The 15,842-nt window shown below is 35.8% G+C and overlaps 1 protein-coding gene across 4 annotated transcripts in view; it reads left to right on the top strand.

Annotated features, from left to right (window-relative positions):
* Positions 1–15,842, top strand: part of LOC149780329 (uncharacterized) — a 90,782-nt gene that overhangs the window by 60,793 nt on the left and 14,147 nt on the right. For all 4 annotated transcript variants that reach the window (XM_089937202.1, XM_089937204.1, XM_089937203.1 and 1 more), the window contains 5 exons: positions 1,901–2,056; positions 3,572–3,744; positions 5,800–5,872; positions 12,036–12,145; positions 14,662–14,856. In XM_089937202.1, coding sequence (XP_089793328.1) covers positions 1,901–2,056; positions 3,572–3,744; positions 5,800–5,872; positions 12,036–12,145; positions 14,662–14,856 — 707 coding nt within the window. The remainder of the gene's footprint in view (positions 1–1,900; positions 2,057–3,571; positions 3,745–5,799; positions 5,873–12,035; positions 12,146–14,661; positions 14,857–15,842) is intronic.

The raw sequence follows: 15,842 nt of genomic DNA, 5'->3' as shown, positions 1-15,842 counted from the left end.
CCAAGTTTGAATTAAACTTGAAATTTGATCTTAGATCATTAAGATATCAAAATAATTTGATGATTTGCACATGTTAAAGAGGTGTTTTCTCTTCAAAATTGTAACGGCTTGTTAACAATCAGGAACCTCTATGTGCACTATGATTTTGACCAAACTTGGAATATGAAATTATATCATCAAGATATCAGAAACGTTTGATGAGCAAACTTCACGGGTATTAATGAGGTGTTCTTGCAATATCACTGGCTGAGTTTGTTCACAATAAAAAAGAAGACTTATGTCATCCAGTTTTAATCAAATTTTGAATATGTGCTTATATCAAGATCTTGGGTAAGATCAGCCAACTAGATGCAAGATCACTTCATTAATATGCGTGGATTTGCATAATAACCCATCCGATATCTTGATTTTAAATATATTTACCAACAACGATCGTCTAATTGAACCTGTTACCATTCTGGAAGCCATATGTAATCTGATTTTCATCAGACCTGGAACATGGATTTATTTAATCAAAGTGTCGCACAAGTTTCATAATGAGCAAATGATCAACGCATATTAATCAGTGATCATACTTCATTGAGCTTGTTAATATTCAAGAGATTTTTTTTAATATCCGGTTTTGATCAGTCTTGGTAAATAAGTTTAAATCATCAAGAGTGAGATCCATGCATTTTAAGGAAGTGATCTATATCACCAAGATGGCCAGCAAGTTTTATTATGATCAAAAAATATACTTGTATTAATGGGATGATCTGATTGGCTGAGCTGCTTACCACTGAAGAGTTCAATCGGATCAGATTTGGGAAATAGGCTAATATCATGGAGATATTCTGACAAGTTTTATTATGTGAAACTTATAAATCTGATTAGCTGCTAGTTCTTTTACTATTCTGGAGACTATTTTTGGAAGGATTTTGATCAAACATGGTAAATAGGCTTATCAAGATCGCAGATGCTTACAGTCATAAGATCCATATATATTAATAATTGTTTGTGGCTGGACGGGATTTTCAGCACTCATTTTCTGATCATATCTTGATCAATTGTTTTGTATTATCAGGACAAGTTTGGTTATGAGCAAGATCTACACATCTTGATGGTTAAAATTGTTATCACTCTGGATACTGAAATTCATTTGGGTGTTGCTCCAACTTGCTAAATAAGTCTATATCATCATCTTAACTCATTAAGCTCTGGAGATTTTTGTTACTGTCCCCCACTCCACCCCCACCCACATTAGATCTAGAGATTGTATTTCTCAGGCAATTTCAGTATAACTTGGTAAATAGGTTTATTATCAACATGGACAAGTTCTATTTTGAGCTAGAGGCTATGCATATATATTATACTTTTGGAATAAATTCTTATAAGACTATTCTAAAACAAGTAAAATCATTATGATGTAAAGTTTGGGAGATAGTTTCCATTGGGTTGTGTTCTTTCAACACTTTATAAGCCTGCTTTGTAAAATGGTGAACTGTATAGTTAGGTAAGCCAGGTGAATGATATCAGGCCTAGTTTGTCACAAGTTGAGACCACAGAAACTTATTTTCACTTGAAAGACTTTCATCAGTACGCTTTTGCCTTGTTGATATTACACACATAATCAACATATTGTGAATCAAGGAAGGTAACAGAGTTTGTAATTTTGACAATCAAAATCTTTTGTTATAGCACTTAGTGTCAGGAATTTGGTGGAGGTAGATAGTACTAAATGTAGATTGTTTTTAATTTCTAATACAAAGTTGTTGTACATTTTTCCATACTCAGCCTTTAATCATGAAATTACTTGACTGCTTTGCCTTTATTCATCATCAATTCATACATCTATTACACAGCTCTTAACTCTTTGATCCTGCAGTAATCATGGCATTTATAAATTGTTTTCACTTGTCAGGTCAGAAACGGCAAGCATATTTGACAGAAGTCCAGCGTCTGAAGGAAACTGGCAGATTAGATCCGCCTGGCCATGGCCCCAAAGGGTCCTTCACAATTAGTGATATCAGACTGCCACTGAAGAAAGAATTTGTTCAAAAAATTGGCACAGCCTCAGGTACGATTATTGTTTTTGCAGATTTTGCTCCTCCTAGATTCATGATTGTGTTTCATAATTTTTTGTTATGCCCACCGTCATGGCAAAGCATGACATTGCATTCACTTTTTCAGCATCAGCAGCAACATGTTTGGCAAGGTTTTTGTTAAGCTTTTAATGCGTGTATGATGAACCGGCAGATTCTTGCCCATTTAGTTGTATGCCAGAACACTAAAACATTTCTTGCAGTGTGTGATTGGTTCTGAATGATAATGATGCAGATCTAATCACTAACATATCAGCAAGGAGTTTGAAAACAAGGCCGTTTTGACATTGGAGTTAAGTCAGTTTTGTCATTGCTTGCATTTTTTGTGTGTGCTTAATTTGGCTTATGAGCAGTGACTGGTTCCATGTCCTTGAAATTTGAATTTGCCAGAAGCCAATTTGATAACATTTTCAACATTTTTTGTTCATTAACATCAACTCAAAACAATGACAAATGTATAACAAGACTCACTGAAAACTGAAAGCTTCATTTTCATTTTCTGGATATAATTCATCATCAGTCCTAGGTCCATCACCCTAGTCTTTTCCCTTGTGTTTCTTGGTCCAACATGATGCATTGAATGTATACCAACAACCTATAGATGTTCTTTGGTATAATTCTGGATGATTCAATGAGTTGGCCAACATGAACATTTCCAGTTACTGAATACTTGTCTCATACTCATAATCTTTTGTTACCAGTATTGAAATCAGTGTTAGGGGCCAGTAGAGCAGACTAGTTTGACATGTGCAATGTCTATTGACAATAATCACCCTAACTCACTTGATGTATAGAACAACACTTATCAACTTTTGCTGCAAGCATTTATTAAACTTTGTTAAGTGAAGGATGTAGGTAGGTATTCAGTTAACACATTAACCCTGGAGCTTTTTGCCATTTTTGCCTGAAAATCGAGTAGGAAACACATTTTGAAAGCTATTTCTGAATAGATGAGAAAACACCAAATACTGTAACATCCTTGTCAAATTAGTTATGTGCAGGTGTGCATTGGTGCTGTATCAGCACAAATATACAACTGTGAGAGAGTAGATATATAATAGATGATGATGATAAGGGGATTTACTGATAGAAACAGCATAATAGCATGAAATTAGAGATGTATTCAATAAACTGACACCTCCAATGAGTAAGCAGAATATTAATCTTGAAATGTGATAGGCATGTGATGGAACCCTAGACTGATATGTAACATTGTTTGCAATGCAAAGTGTTATAATGGAAATCAGCAGGAGTTGTGTGATTTTTATGTCAAGCAACTTTTTTTGGTGACATTCAAGCCTTCATATTTGACACATAAGATGTACAATACACACTGCTCAGAGATAAAACATTGCACAGAAACCCTGTCTGTATGATTTGAAATGAACAAGGAATAAGCTTTGGATTGAATTCTTTACTGTTACTAAAATGCTTCAGCACCCTAATTATTGGCCAATATAAATAATATAGTAAATACAAATTTATTTCAGATAACATTGTCCACTACTTCATTATTCTGGTAAGAAATGGACCGCAGGTTATAGTGACACAGATGTTGTCCACACATGATCCCATGATGAGAGGCAGTTTAGACTTTCCGAACCTCATCAAAATACATGGAATTACTGGAGACTTCAAGGTCATCCTCGAGATATATAGCATGGTATGTTCTGTTTTCAAGTCTCGCTCTTTTTGTTTTTTAAGCTCAGTCCTGAAGTCAGTAAAAATTGATTCTTTAAGTAAGAATACCAGAATTTTGGGACTTGGGAGTTTGAGGTTTATACTCAAAATGTTTCAGGAACATGTGGGCAAGTTCCTTTCCAACCTTTTGTTAGACACAGAAGTAATTTTTGTCAAATCAATACAGCTATTTATTTGTTCTAAAGTGATGGGACCTACATTTCTAACTTGTTTGCTTTCCCTCCCCTGACCAACCCAACCCTTTACCTATACTCCCCAAATTATGAAGCCTCAAAAAATTTTCAGTAATTTATGGGATCTTTTTCCAGCTGTTTTCTCAATATTCCATTTTGCATATCTCAATCCTTGCCCTGATATTGCTTTTATAATGGTATGACACAATAATGTCATTGCTCGCACTCATACAAAGGCTGGTCCATTTCATGCACTTTGGACACTATTAGAAATTGGTGGAGCACATCCTTCTTGTGTCTGTCTTGTAGAAGTAGGGTTTACATTTTTATGACATTCAATAAAGTTTTCAGGAAATATCTTGAGAAATTATTACTGAAATGCTTAGGATATTTCAGGCAAAGGGCAAAGTCAGAGTGCTCTTCTTTCACTACCAGAATTAACAGTAGATTCCACTGGAGAAAACATTTTTTTTATTTGCTTGATTATGCTTTGAATAAATATAAGTTGGCCGAACTGTATGGGGTTTTCAGCTGGTACTGTATCAGTGACAACTGAAATTCATAAAGGAGTTGCCTTCTATATTTTGAAAAATGTCTCCATCATTGTTCATATCAGGTAGTCTCAGTCATATGCTGCACAATGCTGCAGGAAAGGCTGGTGATAAATTAGAAGGAGAAATGAAGTATCAAGTTGGCACTCTGCCTGATAATGTACTTCATGCGGACAGAGTTGATTTTTTTCCATCTTATTTCCCAGCTAAAAGACCCAATAACTGGAAGATATAAATTTCCTCTTCTTTTGTCAGGTTATGAAAGGAATATTGGTTCTTTACTATTCTAATGCTGACTGTGAGTGATTGTTCAGTATTGTTAACAAAAGTAAAACTGTATTCAGATCCAGGCTCTCCAATCCAGCACTTAGTGCTTTACTGATGTGCAGAACATTCATGGTCTCAGCTGGTACAAAGTGTTTTGAAATGCAGTATGAGAAAGTCTGTTGCTTTTAAAGCTCCAAGTATTATATACAAAACCTGAAGCAGTAATTGATGTTAAAAGTCCAGAGGGATAAAAAAAATCATTTTGTACATATGCTCATTGAATTTTTATCATGTTATATGTGGATTACTCTTTTTCTGCTTGGGTTACTCATTTTGTCCACATGGATTACACTTTTTCCTCGCCAGGAGTTGGCATATATGCATATGGGAGCAGCTGCTGAACTTTTTAGTCATTAAACCTCCTTTTTATGGCATCCTTTGGAATCTGTTTTAAACTTGGATTCTGTACCAGAAGAAGACTTCATATAGTATACTATGAATGCCCTTTTATCCATAGTGTACTAGTTTTCCTGGTTACTCCAAACTACAAGACCGCTCCGGTGGCCTAGTGGTTAGAGCATCCGCCTCGGATGCGAGAGTTCGTGGGTTCAATTGCCGGCCAAGTCATACCATAAACTTGCACACAAAAAATGGTACTAACAGCTGCCTTACTTGGCTCTCAGCATTAAAAGGTTAGTATTAGGACTGGTCAGCCTGGTGTCAGGATAATGTGACTGGGTGGGACGATGCCCCAGTGCTAAACATCACTATAAACTGTCACACTGCAGACATCGTAGCGATATGACTGAAAATTGTTAAAGCTACATTAAAAATCCAAATCACACACACACACACACAAAAACTACAAAATAAACACCCATCGAATTGTAAAGACAATAATAGCTCTGTGTTATCAAGAGTATAGCTAAGAACATAAGCACAGATAAAAATATAATTTTTGGGCAAACAAAGAAAATTAATTTACTGCACTAAATTTAACAAGATTCATATCTTTTCTTTCTTCAGTCAGTGTCCAGAGAAATCAAGAAGGAAAAGAAAAAGAAGACACCCCGTAAGCAGTCCCGTCATGGAATAACCAGTATGTCCTTTTGAGTTTAAATTAAGCATTGTAATAGAACTAGTTGGGGAAAATAGCTTTAGTATACAATATTTACAGCATTTAAGTTTTTTTTAATATAAACTCTCCAAATGCTGAAAACTTTTAACATTTGCATTAACATTCATTACTTGGGGAACGAAAGCTTATGTATACAACAAATTTTAAAATAAGGATTTCTCTAAAATACATTTTTATCACTACTGGTCATAAACCAGAGGAGCTTATGGGATGGCCACTTGTAAACATTCCTTGATCTAAGCTTATGGGATGGCCACTTGTAAACATTCCTTGATCTATCACCACAGTTTTGTTATCACTACTACTGCTTCTAAATGGATGATCACATCAACATGGGGTTTTCAATAAATGACTTCTTACAATGCCTAGTTGGTCCATAATGAAAATGGTGCCTTCCGACATTCAATATGGCTGCCACTGCAGTGATCTTGACAATCTTATCACTACTAATCCTAAACAAAGAGTTATAATGACATGGAGTTTTCACCAGAAGACTTAAGATTTTCAATTGGTCCCAAATGAAAGTGGTGCTAATCGGACATCAAATAAATTGCACCATTGCAGCCATCTTAAAAATCGTTTTTGCTACTCTTAACTCATTCAGCCCCAGCACTGTTATCAATATTACTGCTGCTATGCCACAGCAGCACTAAGCTGTTTCTAGCTGCTTGTGCCCCAGAGAGTTATTACCTGTCTGGAAAATTTTGTAAACAACATGCACATGCATCCGATCCACTCTTACCTTAATTTCTCTTCTTGTATCCAATAAAAATCCACCAAATTTTCACCAATTATTCCAAATGAATTTGTCCACACATGATGTATTTTATTTCCTATTTGTTCAAGTCTTTCACAACTTATTGATACTCTATTTACAAAATTATGTGCAACATTTTTAGAAATATGTTATCAGTCCTATCATCATCGCTATCAGCATCCTCTTTTTCTGACGATTCAATCTCAGAAACTTCTATGTCTGAATCTAAATCTCACAAAATATCCAACTGCCAAACATATCTTTCCTCTGCGTGCTCAATATTTACGAGATCAAATCCGAGAAACTCCTCCTTTTCGTTCTCATCATCATCGAAAATCACTTATGTCCGCCATCATTTACAATTTTTCATGAACAGAAAATGTATAGTGAAACTGCTGTCAGTTAGTAACCCTTGGCTTCTGAACAATTCAAATTTGCACAAAAGAAAGTAAAATCATTTCTGATTGGTTTCATAATGGTCTGATTATTGGAGAGAAAAAAACATTTTGTAACCAGTCAGAGACATTGGATCTAACACACATTCACCACAACTGAAGATGGGATTGGCCATTGAATGCAGAAACCGGATCACGCATACAGACAGGATCGGGGCCAAATGAGTTAAATGAAAGTCATTTCAATACAAAGGTGGGGGCCAACATAAGACTGCTTATGAAAGTCATTTCAATACAAAGGTGGGGGCCAACATAAGACTGCTTATGATATCTAGTTGGTTCAAAATGAAATTGGTAACAATCTGACCTTAAATACGTTAGCCATCTTTAAAATCTTTTTGTCACTACTAATTGTATTGGCAAGTGGTTTAAACCACATAAAAGGTTTTCTTATGGTGTTTAGTTGATCCTGAATGAAAATGAAGCTGATCTGATATCGAATATGGCCACCATGTCATCCATCTTGAAAACTTATCACTTCATCTCCACAACTGGTGGTCTTGTCAACATCAGGTCTTCACCAAAGACTTATCTAGTTGGATCTCAAATGAAAATAGTGCTCTGCAGACATCAATATGGCTGTCACTTTGAAGATATTGAAAATCTAGTCAATAATTCACCTCAATAGATGGTCACTTTTGGCATGGAGTTTTCATCAGAAAACTTCTAATAGTGTCAAGTTTGTTCTAAATGAAAATGGTGCCAATTTTTCATCCAGTATTACCACCACAGTGGCTAATTTAAAAATCTCACCACTCAAGAATATCAGAAATGGTTTTCAACACTCAGCTGCTCAGAAGAAGAAATGGTCTTGTACTGAATTCCTGGACAGAAGAGCACCAGTCCCATTGAAAGACTCACATCGAATTCACATCTTTAGTAACGTTTTGGCGTTGTTCTTGTGCCTGTAACAGAGCAAGTGTTGGAGAGATTTTGATGAAACTTTGCCCTGAATCCTTATCCGGGCTGTAACTTTCAGATTGCTGAGGATATTTCAGTGGAAATTTACAGAGATGCTGCCAGGCAGTAGGATCATATGTTTCTTGAGAAGCAGTTGAGTCATGCAACTGTTAAAACCTAATTGGGGGAAAGATCACACAAATTACCTGCAGTTCCTATGATTTGTTTTACCCAATACACAATTTGTTTTTATTCGGAATTAAGGTTGATCACATCGTCCTTTTCATAATGATTTCAACCAATTTCTAGAAGGGTATAGCAATTTCTAACTGAATTGTTTTCTAGAAGGTTATTGATCAGCCATTAGGGACAAGTGCACCAGCAATGAGTTGTGTCAAAATAATATATACCGGATATCTTTAAGAAAACTGGGAAGACATAAAAATTGTCTGCTAAGGATGAAATTAGGGAAGAGGAAAGGTCTTATCAGTTGTTACTCATCAAATATAGGGAAAAAAACAGTGGATACAGACAGATTGCACCTTGTCATTTAGGCCTTGCAAAAATATTTGATACTTAGATAGAAATATCCTAGGAACATCCATAAATTGTGCAAAATTTTGTTTGGATATCCTAAAGACCAGTTTACAGATCCTTTCAGACTGGCCAGATTGCACTGGTTCTGCATTTATAACAAAATAATAATATGAAAAATTGGTTGTGCGAGGAGATTTGGGTTCTTGAAGCAGAATTCAAGCTAACTTTAGGAGCAGGCCAACATCCAAAGCAGTGAATAAACTGATTATACAGATGGAGCTGTGTGTGTCCAATAAATTATTTTCCATTTGCAAAGTTTTCAAGAAATCGAGTGCAGGGTCCATAGCGGACCTTGAAAAGCCTTGAAAAATGAATTTGTCCCTCAGTGCCTTGAAAACACCTTGAAAATTCAAAATATTGTCTGGGTACCTTGAAAAGCCTTGATTTTCTTGAAACTGAAAGGAATTAATAAATAGTTTTTGTTTTACAGATTTAAATAAAAAGGAAAAGGAAAAAACAAACCAAAACAGAACCATCTTTGCTAAGTTTGTGCCGGAACAGAAATTTCTACATCTGGTCATACATTTTGAACTTCCAATTGTATGAAGCCCGGATGTAGCCATGGCTTAAATTCTGATCATTTGTACACTTTTAAATGTATGGCTGCCGATTCCATCTTCAGTTGCTAGACGAAGAAAAATATAAAGTTTGGATTATGAGAGTTTTGCAAAATGCAAATTATTCCAGGAGGATATTGATTTGCATGCAATGGGAGAGAGTGCTTTTCAGTCATATGCATCTGGGAAAAATAACCCATTAGATCAAATCGGCAAACATAAAGTCTTCAGCATGAACTCATTTTTGATGAAAGTATGTCTGTGAACACGGACATTCAAGCTTTAACATAGAAACTGTAAAGTCTTAATTATGAAATTAGTTTGATCCGGTTTTATTTTTTGGATTGAGTGGAAACAGGACAGAAAATAATTGCAATGCACACAATAAATCTAAAAATATGGAATATAGCTAAGCCGAGAGAAATATTAATGTAATATGAAATAGTTTAAAATATCCGTGCGCTGTTTTTATATAAGTGATAACGTAAATAAAACAAATATCTTTGTTACTTTTTGTTTTTGTTTTATGGGGGTGGGTGAAGAAAAGCAGGTACTGAAAAAGACATTGAGACAATAACAGCTGCTGATGATGACTGTGCATTGAAAGCAGACACTCATAGGAAAATTTCCTTTCTCACGACATCAAATAGTTTGAGGGAAAGTGTTAAGGACAAAATTGATGAGCTTGGAGCTCTTGAAAAACAGATTTACAAGAACTCAAAATTTCACTTTAAAATATTTTGGAGTTTGTAAATAGTGTAGTGTAGACAGAGTAAAATGAACATTATTCAGTGACTGTATATTAATCTAATGCCCAGATGTAGCATGTTTTGTATTAATGGGAATGATGGTTTTTAAAAAATAGATTTGCAAAAACTGTTCCTCGTAAAAAGTAATAGTGAGTATTAAGTTTTGTTTATATACAGTTTCATTTATGTATCCTTTAAAATTAATATAAGAATGCACCCTGTAAAACTTGGTTTTAAACCCTGACAAACCTTGAAAAACACTTAAATATTTTGAAAGAAATGTGATTCTAATCCTGCAAGTGTTAAGAAACAGAAGAATATTTTCCAACATAGCAAAGTAAATTAGGTGTGCAGACAACTTTATTGATTATCAAAGTAATTAAATTCTTGCTTTCAATTAGGTATGTATATACCTTATAATATAGTGTGACCCATCAGCTGTCATTCTCCATTGTCCCAACCCCACTCCCTTCCCAACTCATGATCCCCCCTGTAAAGAAGTAAATTATGGGGATCAACCCTGCAAAAGAAAATTTCTGGCATTATCTCTATGACTAGATGATAGGCTGCACACTACTGCCTCATAACCTACCTAAAAGTCATGGGCAGGGAAAATTTCAATCATTGACTTGCATCTTTGAGTAAAGCTTTTCACCACTGAGGGATGTTTTTAAAACATTCTAGCCACATATGTAACATGATTAGATGGTGTGTTGCATACTACAGCCATACCCCTACCCCCTGTAATGGTCAAGGTCACACCAAAGGAAAATGTACAACAGTGACTTAATTGTACATGGTTGTTCTGGGTATTTTAATGACTATAAATATTTTAAAGATTCTTTGGTCATCTGACTTGATAGTGTCAAACATCACAACCATACTCACAGTCCAGGTCAACTTGTATATCATGACTTAATGCAGTGTCACACATCAGTCATGTCCCCAGTCTCTCATTTGTTGTCGTTGGGTTTAATGCCATTTTTCAGCACACGATATGCTATGCATGGCGGCCAGTATTAATGGTGGAGGAATAACCCTGGAAAACCCCGGCAAGAACCACCGACCCACGAGAAGCTACTGGCAAGCATTCTCACATACCCACATTGGCCAAATCCTAGACTCGAACCCACACAGACAGAGGCGAGAAAGCAGTGATCCATAATAGAGAGCGCTTTCGACCACTCGGGGCCCCTCCGTTCTCTCAATATTGGTCATCTACATAGAGATCATGGTCACATACAAGGAAAATAAACTCTGGCACATTTATCTTCATCAAAGTGTACAGAAAAAAGAGCCACTTGTATAAGCATTAGAGGAGAATATTTTTTTGTTGTCCAGGCTGTTCCACTTTCTCAAGATATTTTCAGGGTATCTTACCCAATTATGTATGTCTGAAAGATTTTCAAGCGCAAGTAACTGAATGACCACCTTGAAAATATTTTGGGCATAAAACATGTACTTGCAAGCGTAAAAATAATAAAAACTTTTCTTGCATTGAACTATTGCACAGGAGATATGCTAATAGACAAGACTGTAATTTTATTCCAACAACTATAATGTTTATTCAGTGTTCTAATAAAGAGCTGTTTTGTCCAAAAAAATGTTGTAGTTATTCAGTGTTTCTCAACACTGACTAATCCCCATTTCTCATTAGCCTATTTCTCTGAGCTACAAGGTGATATTAATTTTTACCATTTATCAATAATAGATACAAACACTTTCCCAATAATTACCCCAACCCAAGCACTATAAAACTTTAAGATGGATGTATCATGTGCCACATTAGGTGATCTCATTAACAATATCACATTTGTAGAGATGCTGCAGCAAGGGCATCAGTGTTACATGGCATTTGTTAATATATTTTCATTGCCCCCCCCCCTTTTTTTAAATGGACTTTACTGCATACTGTTCTTGATTGGTACTTTTCTGTATAAAATAGCTCTCCTTTATAATGTATAAAAAATGTGCATGTTATGTCCATGCATCTTTTGTGCACAAAATTGCCATTTTATTTTCACGTATCACTTGTGCACAGATATCTTGGATATTTTATGCACGATACTGATGAAAGAATGAGACAACCCTTGTACTGTCTTGTTCCAGTGGAAAGCCCAGGCGGTCCAAATGCAGTGAGGTCTACCAGTTTCACCCTTATCACAACAGTTCCTCTTACAATGAAGTCATTGGACAAGAACTCCTTCACACTAGAGAGAGTAAGTACCTCAACATTCTCAGATGTGGGTGATTGCAAGTTAAAGTTCACTTTGTAAGAAATATGTACAGTATTTTAGATTATTATGTGCTCATTTTTTCTCCATCAACTTTACATTGTCAGAATCATGCAATATTTTTCCATACAGCAAAGCTTCATAATGCACGATGTGTTTAAAAATAGTATTGTTTAATAGAAACTACTTTTTTTAAAGAATGTATGCTCATGTAGCAGATGCTTTAGCCTGTGGTTTGTTAGATTTGTTTGTTAATAAACTAAACAAGCTTGTTTCATCCATTTGAAATTAGAGATGCTAAAGTTAATGATGTGGATGAGTTCAACAAATCACAAATGAAACTTTCAGACAAGCAAATGAACATAATATTTTCCATGTCCACAACAAACATGAGCGATACATTATTGAAAATACCAGTTTGATCATTTAAACAGTTATTTATATGAAATGTTCGTAACTTTTCGCAAATAGAATGGTTCAACCTATGACCAGTACTCTCTAGGGTCTATAACATTTGAACTGTTAACATAAATCCGCACCCATTTTAGGCATTGTTAGTTATAACAAAAATAGGGCAAGGTTTACTTGTCAATCAAATGCTAGTGCTTTCACTAACTGTAGAACAGGCGGTTTCTTGAAATAATCAGTCTCATAATTGATATCAGCAATTTTAATAATCGGCTATACGCGGTATTGGCATAATCATCAAAAAGTGGCATATGTATAGCTTTACTTTTTATGCACTCACCATTGTCTCCCCTGCATCTGAGTAACATGCATTCCCTCATTTATTGTGTTCTCCTTTATTTAGCACAACACCACTGGTAGTCAGACAGTGGTGAATTGGTATAGTAGTCAAAGTTGGAGGAATTTTCAAAAATATACACTCATTGTTTCCCTTTACTCACATTTGTGCATTAGGGACGCATGCTGGAGAAAATTGATGCATGTTTTGTTGCCATGCGTTTTTTTTACACAAAGGATTTGCATAATGCGATCAGGATTTATTTGATATCCAATGCATTGGACGAGGTATGGCATTGTGTATGCTTCGAGCATAGGCGTTGACTGCTTCTCCGCTTTGTTTTCTCCCTGCATTGCTCTCCTCTATTTGTATAGTAGAATGCAATGCAGGGAACATATGAAATAAAGAACCAGACTAGCATAGGCAATGTTATGACAGAGTAGCTTCACCTAATCTTTTGAGTCTCAGGCGATTTCCATCAAGCTCAGCAAGATGTCATCTAGATGTTTAACCTCAATGCTTGTTGCACTAGAAAGTGTTGTTGTTGTTGTAGAGTTTAACGCCATTTTTCAGCACAAAATAGGCTATACATGGTGGCCAGTATTAATGGTGGAGGAAGAACCCGGAAAGAACCACCAACCCACAAGAAGCTACTGGCAAGCTTTCTCACATAACCACATTAGCCGAATCCGAGACTCGAACCAATGCAGACAGAGGTGAGATGGCAGTGATCCGTAACAGTGAGCGCTTTAGACCAGTCGGCCACCCCACTAGAAAGTGATCACCAGATTAAAACGTCATGCACTAAGAATCATTAGCGAAGAAAGTGAAAGAAGCAGAACACAAAAGAGTAACTGTGGATCTAAATTTAATGAAAAAAGAAAATAATTCCCTTGACTGGAATACAGCACATCCATTAGGATTACCGGTGTGACTTCTGATCGCGTGATTGCAAAGATGACAAAAGTGAATAATCCTTTTGTGGCAGGGTTTAAGAATTTTACAAAATCTGCCCTCATTCACCACAAGATATCTGGAGAACACATTATCACCCAAGACCTTTCACAGCAAAGAAATCAGTAAACTTGCTGAGACAAATGCGTTATTTGGATTACAAAGTCAGGGAGTCATTGCAGATTTTGTTGGTTTTTAACTTTGCTGCAATAAAAGAAAGATCTTAAAGTTCAAGTGTAACTTATTAGAAAGAAGATGAATCATTAGCCTCCTTGATTTTTGGATAAATTTATTCTAGGATGAAGTACAATGAAACCGATGATAGTACACATTTTATGACAGGCACTAAATTAACTGCCATTTACTTAGAAAGATTTATAAGGCATTTTGTATTGGCTTGTATGTAATGTGTTGATCTATAATATTGCTTCAAAAAGATTATAAGGAGACTGTTAAAAGTACGACTTTAAAAGAAGAATGAACTAATAAAATTATTCTTTGAATGGACAATGCATTTGTTTGTAAATTGTGCATGTTGGTTTATTTGTATATTTGGAGAGACAGAGAGAGTATGTTGTGCAAGTTGCAATATCCTATTTCAAGCTGAAAAAGTACAAGTCATCAGAAAATTTGTCAGTACATTTTTTATTTGACCCCCAGTTCTGACACCAAGGTTTTTTTTGTACCCTCAGTTTTACACCCCGGGGGGGGGGGGGGGGTTTAACTGACACTATACAATGATTGACAGAAAAATTAGTGATTTAGGAGGTATGTCCATTCAATTTCTTTTAAATATCCACAGATAACATATTTGTCACCACTACATGGTACAGTCTACATGAAATTGAAGTGTATGATGGAACAGAATGTAGAGGAACGTGGCTTCCTGACCATGTTTGAGGATGTCAGCGGTCTGGGGGCGTGGCATAGACGGTGGTGCGTTCTGTTTGGAAATAAACTGGCCTTCTGGAAGTATCCTGATGATGAAAATAAAAAGGTGAGAAACAAAAAATGTAGAGCTGTGCAGTAGTAAATTTAAACCATGAGACTTGTCCAGTAATATTTAAACTGTTACCACTACAGTGGCCAAGTGGTTAGGGCATCTGCCTCAGATGCGGGAGGTCGAGGGTTCGATCCCCAGCCGAGTCATACCAAAGACTTACAAAAATGTTACTAACTTCTGCCTCGCTTGGCACTCAGCATTACGAGATTAGTGTTAGGACTGGTCGGCCTGGTGTCAGGACAATGTGACTGGGTGGGACATCATGCTACATGTCTGCGGCATGATGCCTTAGTGCTAAACATAAACTGCCATACTGCAGACATCATTGCGATATGACTGAAAAAATGTAAATGCTACGTTAAAAATCCAAATCATACACACATTAAATATGTTAGACTTGTCCAGTACAATATTTAAACTGTTAGAGCTGTCCAGTAGTACAGTTCAACTGTTAGAGCTGTTTAGTAATACAATTCAGCTGTAATACCTGTCCATTAGTAAATTGAAACTGTTGGAGCTGTCTAGTAGTACAATTCAACTGTTAGAGCTGCCCAAAAGTAGTATATTTAAACCACTAGAGCTGTCCACTAGTACATTTAAACTAAAGAGCTGTCCACTAGTACATTTAAATCATTAGAGGTGTGCATAGTACATTGAAATTGTAAGAGCTCTCTAGTGGTATATTTAAACCATTAGAAATCTTGAGTGGTATATTTATACCATTAGATCTCTCTATTAATACAATTAAACTGCGATACCTGGCCAGTAGTATATTTGAACCATTAGACCTGGTCAATATTATGTTTAAATTGTAAGATCTGGCCAGTATTACACTGAAACTGTTAAAGCTGTCCAGTAGTACATTTAAACCATTAGACTTGGACAGTAGTACATTTAAACTGCTAGAGATGTCCATTAGTACATTTCAGTGTTAGAGCACATATGGTAACACTGGAACAAAAGCATCTTGAAAACTTCTG

Source organism: Sinohyriopsis cumingii, chromosome 16 (genome assembly GCF_028554795.1).
Source record: "Sinohyriopsis cumingii isolate HCF-2022 chromosome 16, ASM2855479v2, whole genome shotgun sequence".
Taxonomy (NCBI): Eukaryota; Metazoa; Mollusca; class Bivalvia; order Unionida; family Unionidae; genus Sinohyriopsis; species Sinohyriopsis cumingii.
This window is presented reverse-complemented; position numbering and strand designations above follow the sequence as displayed.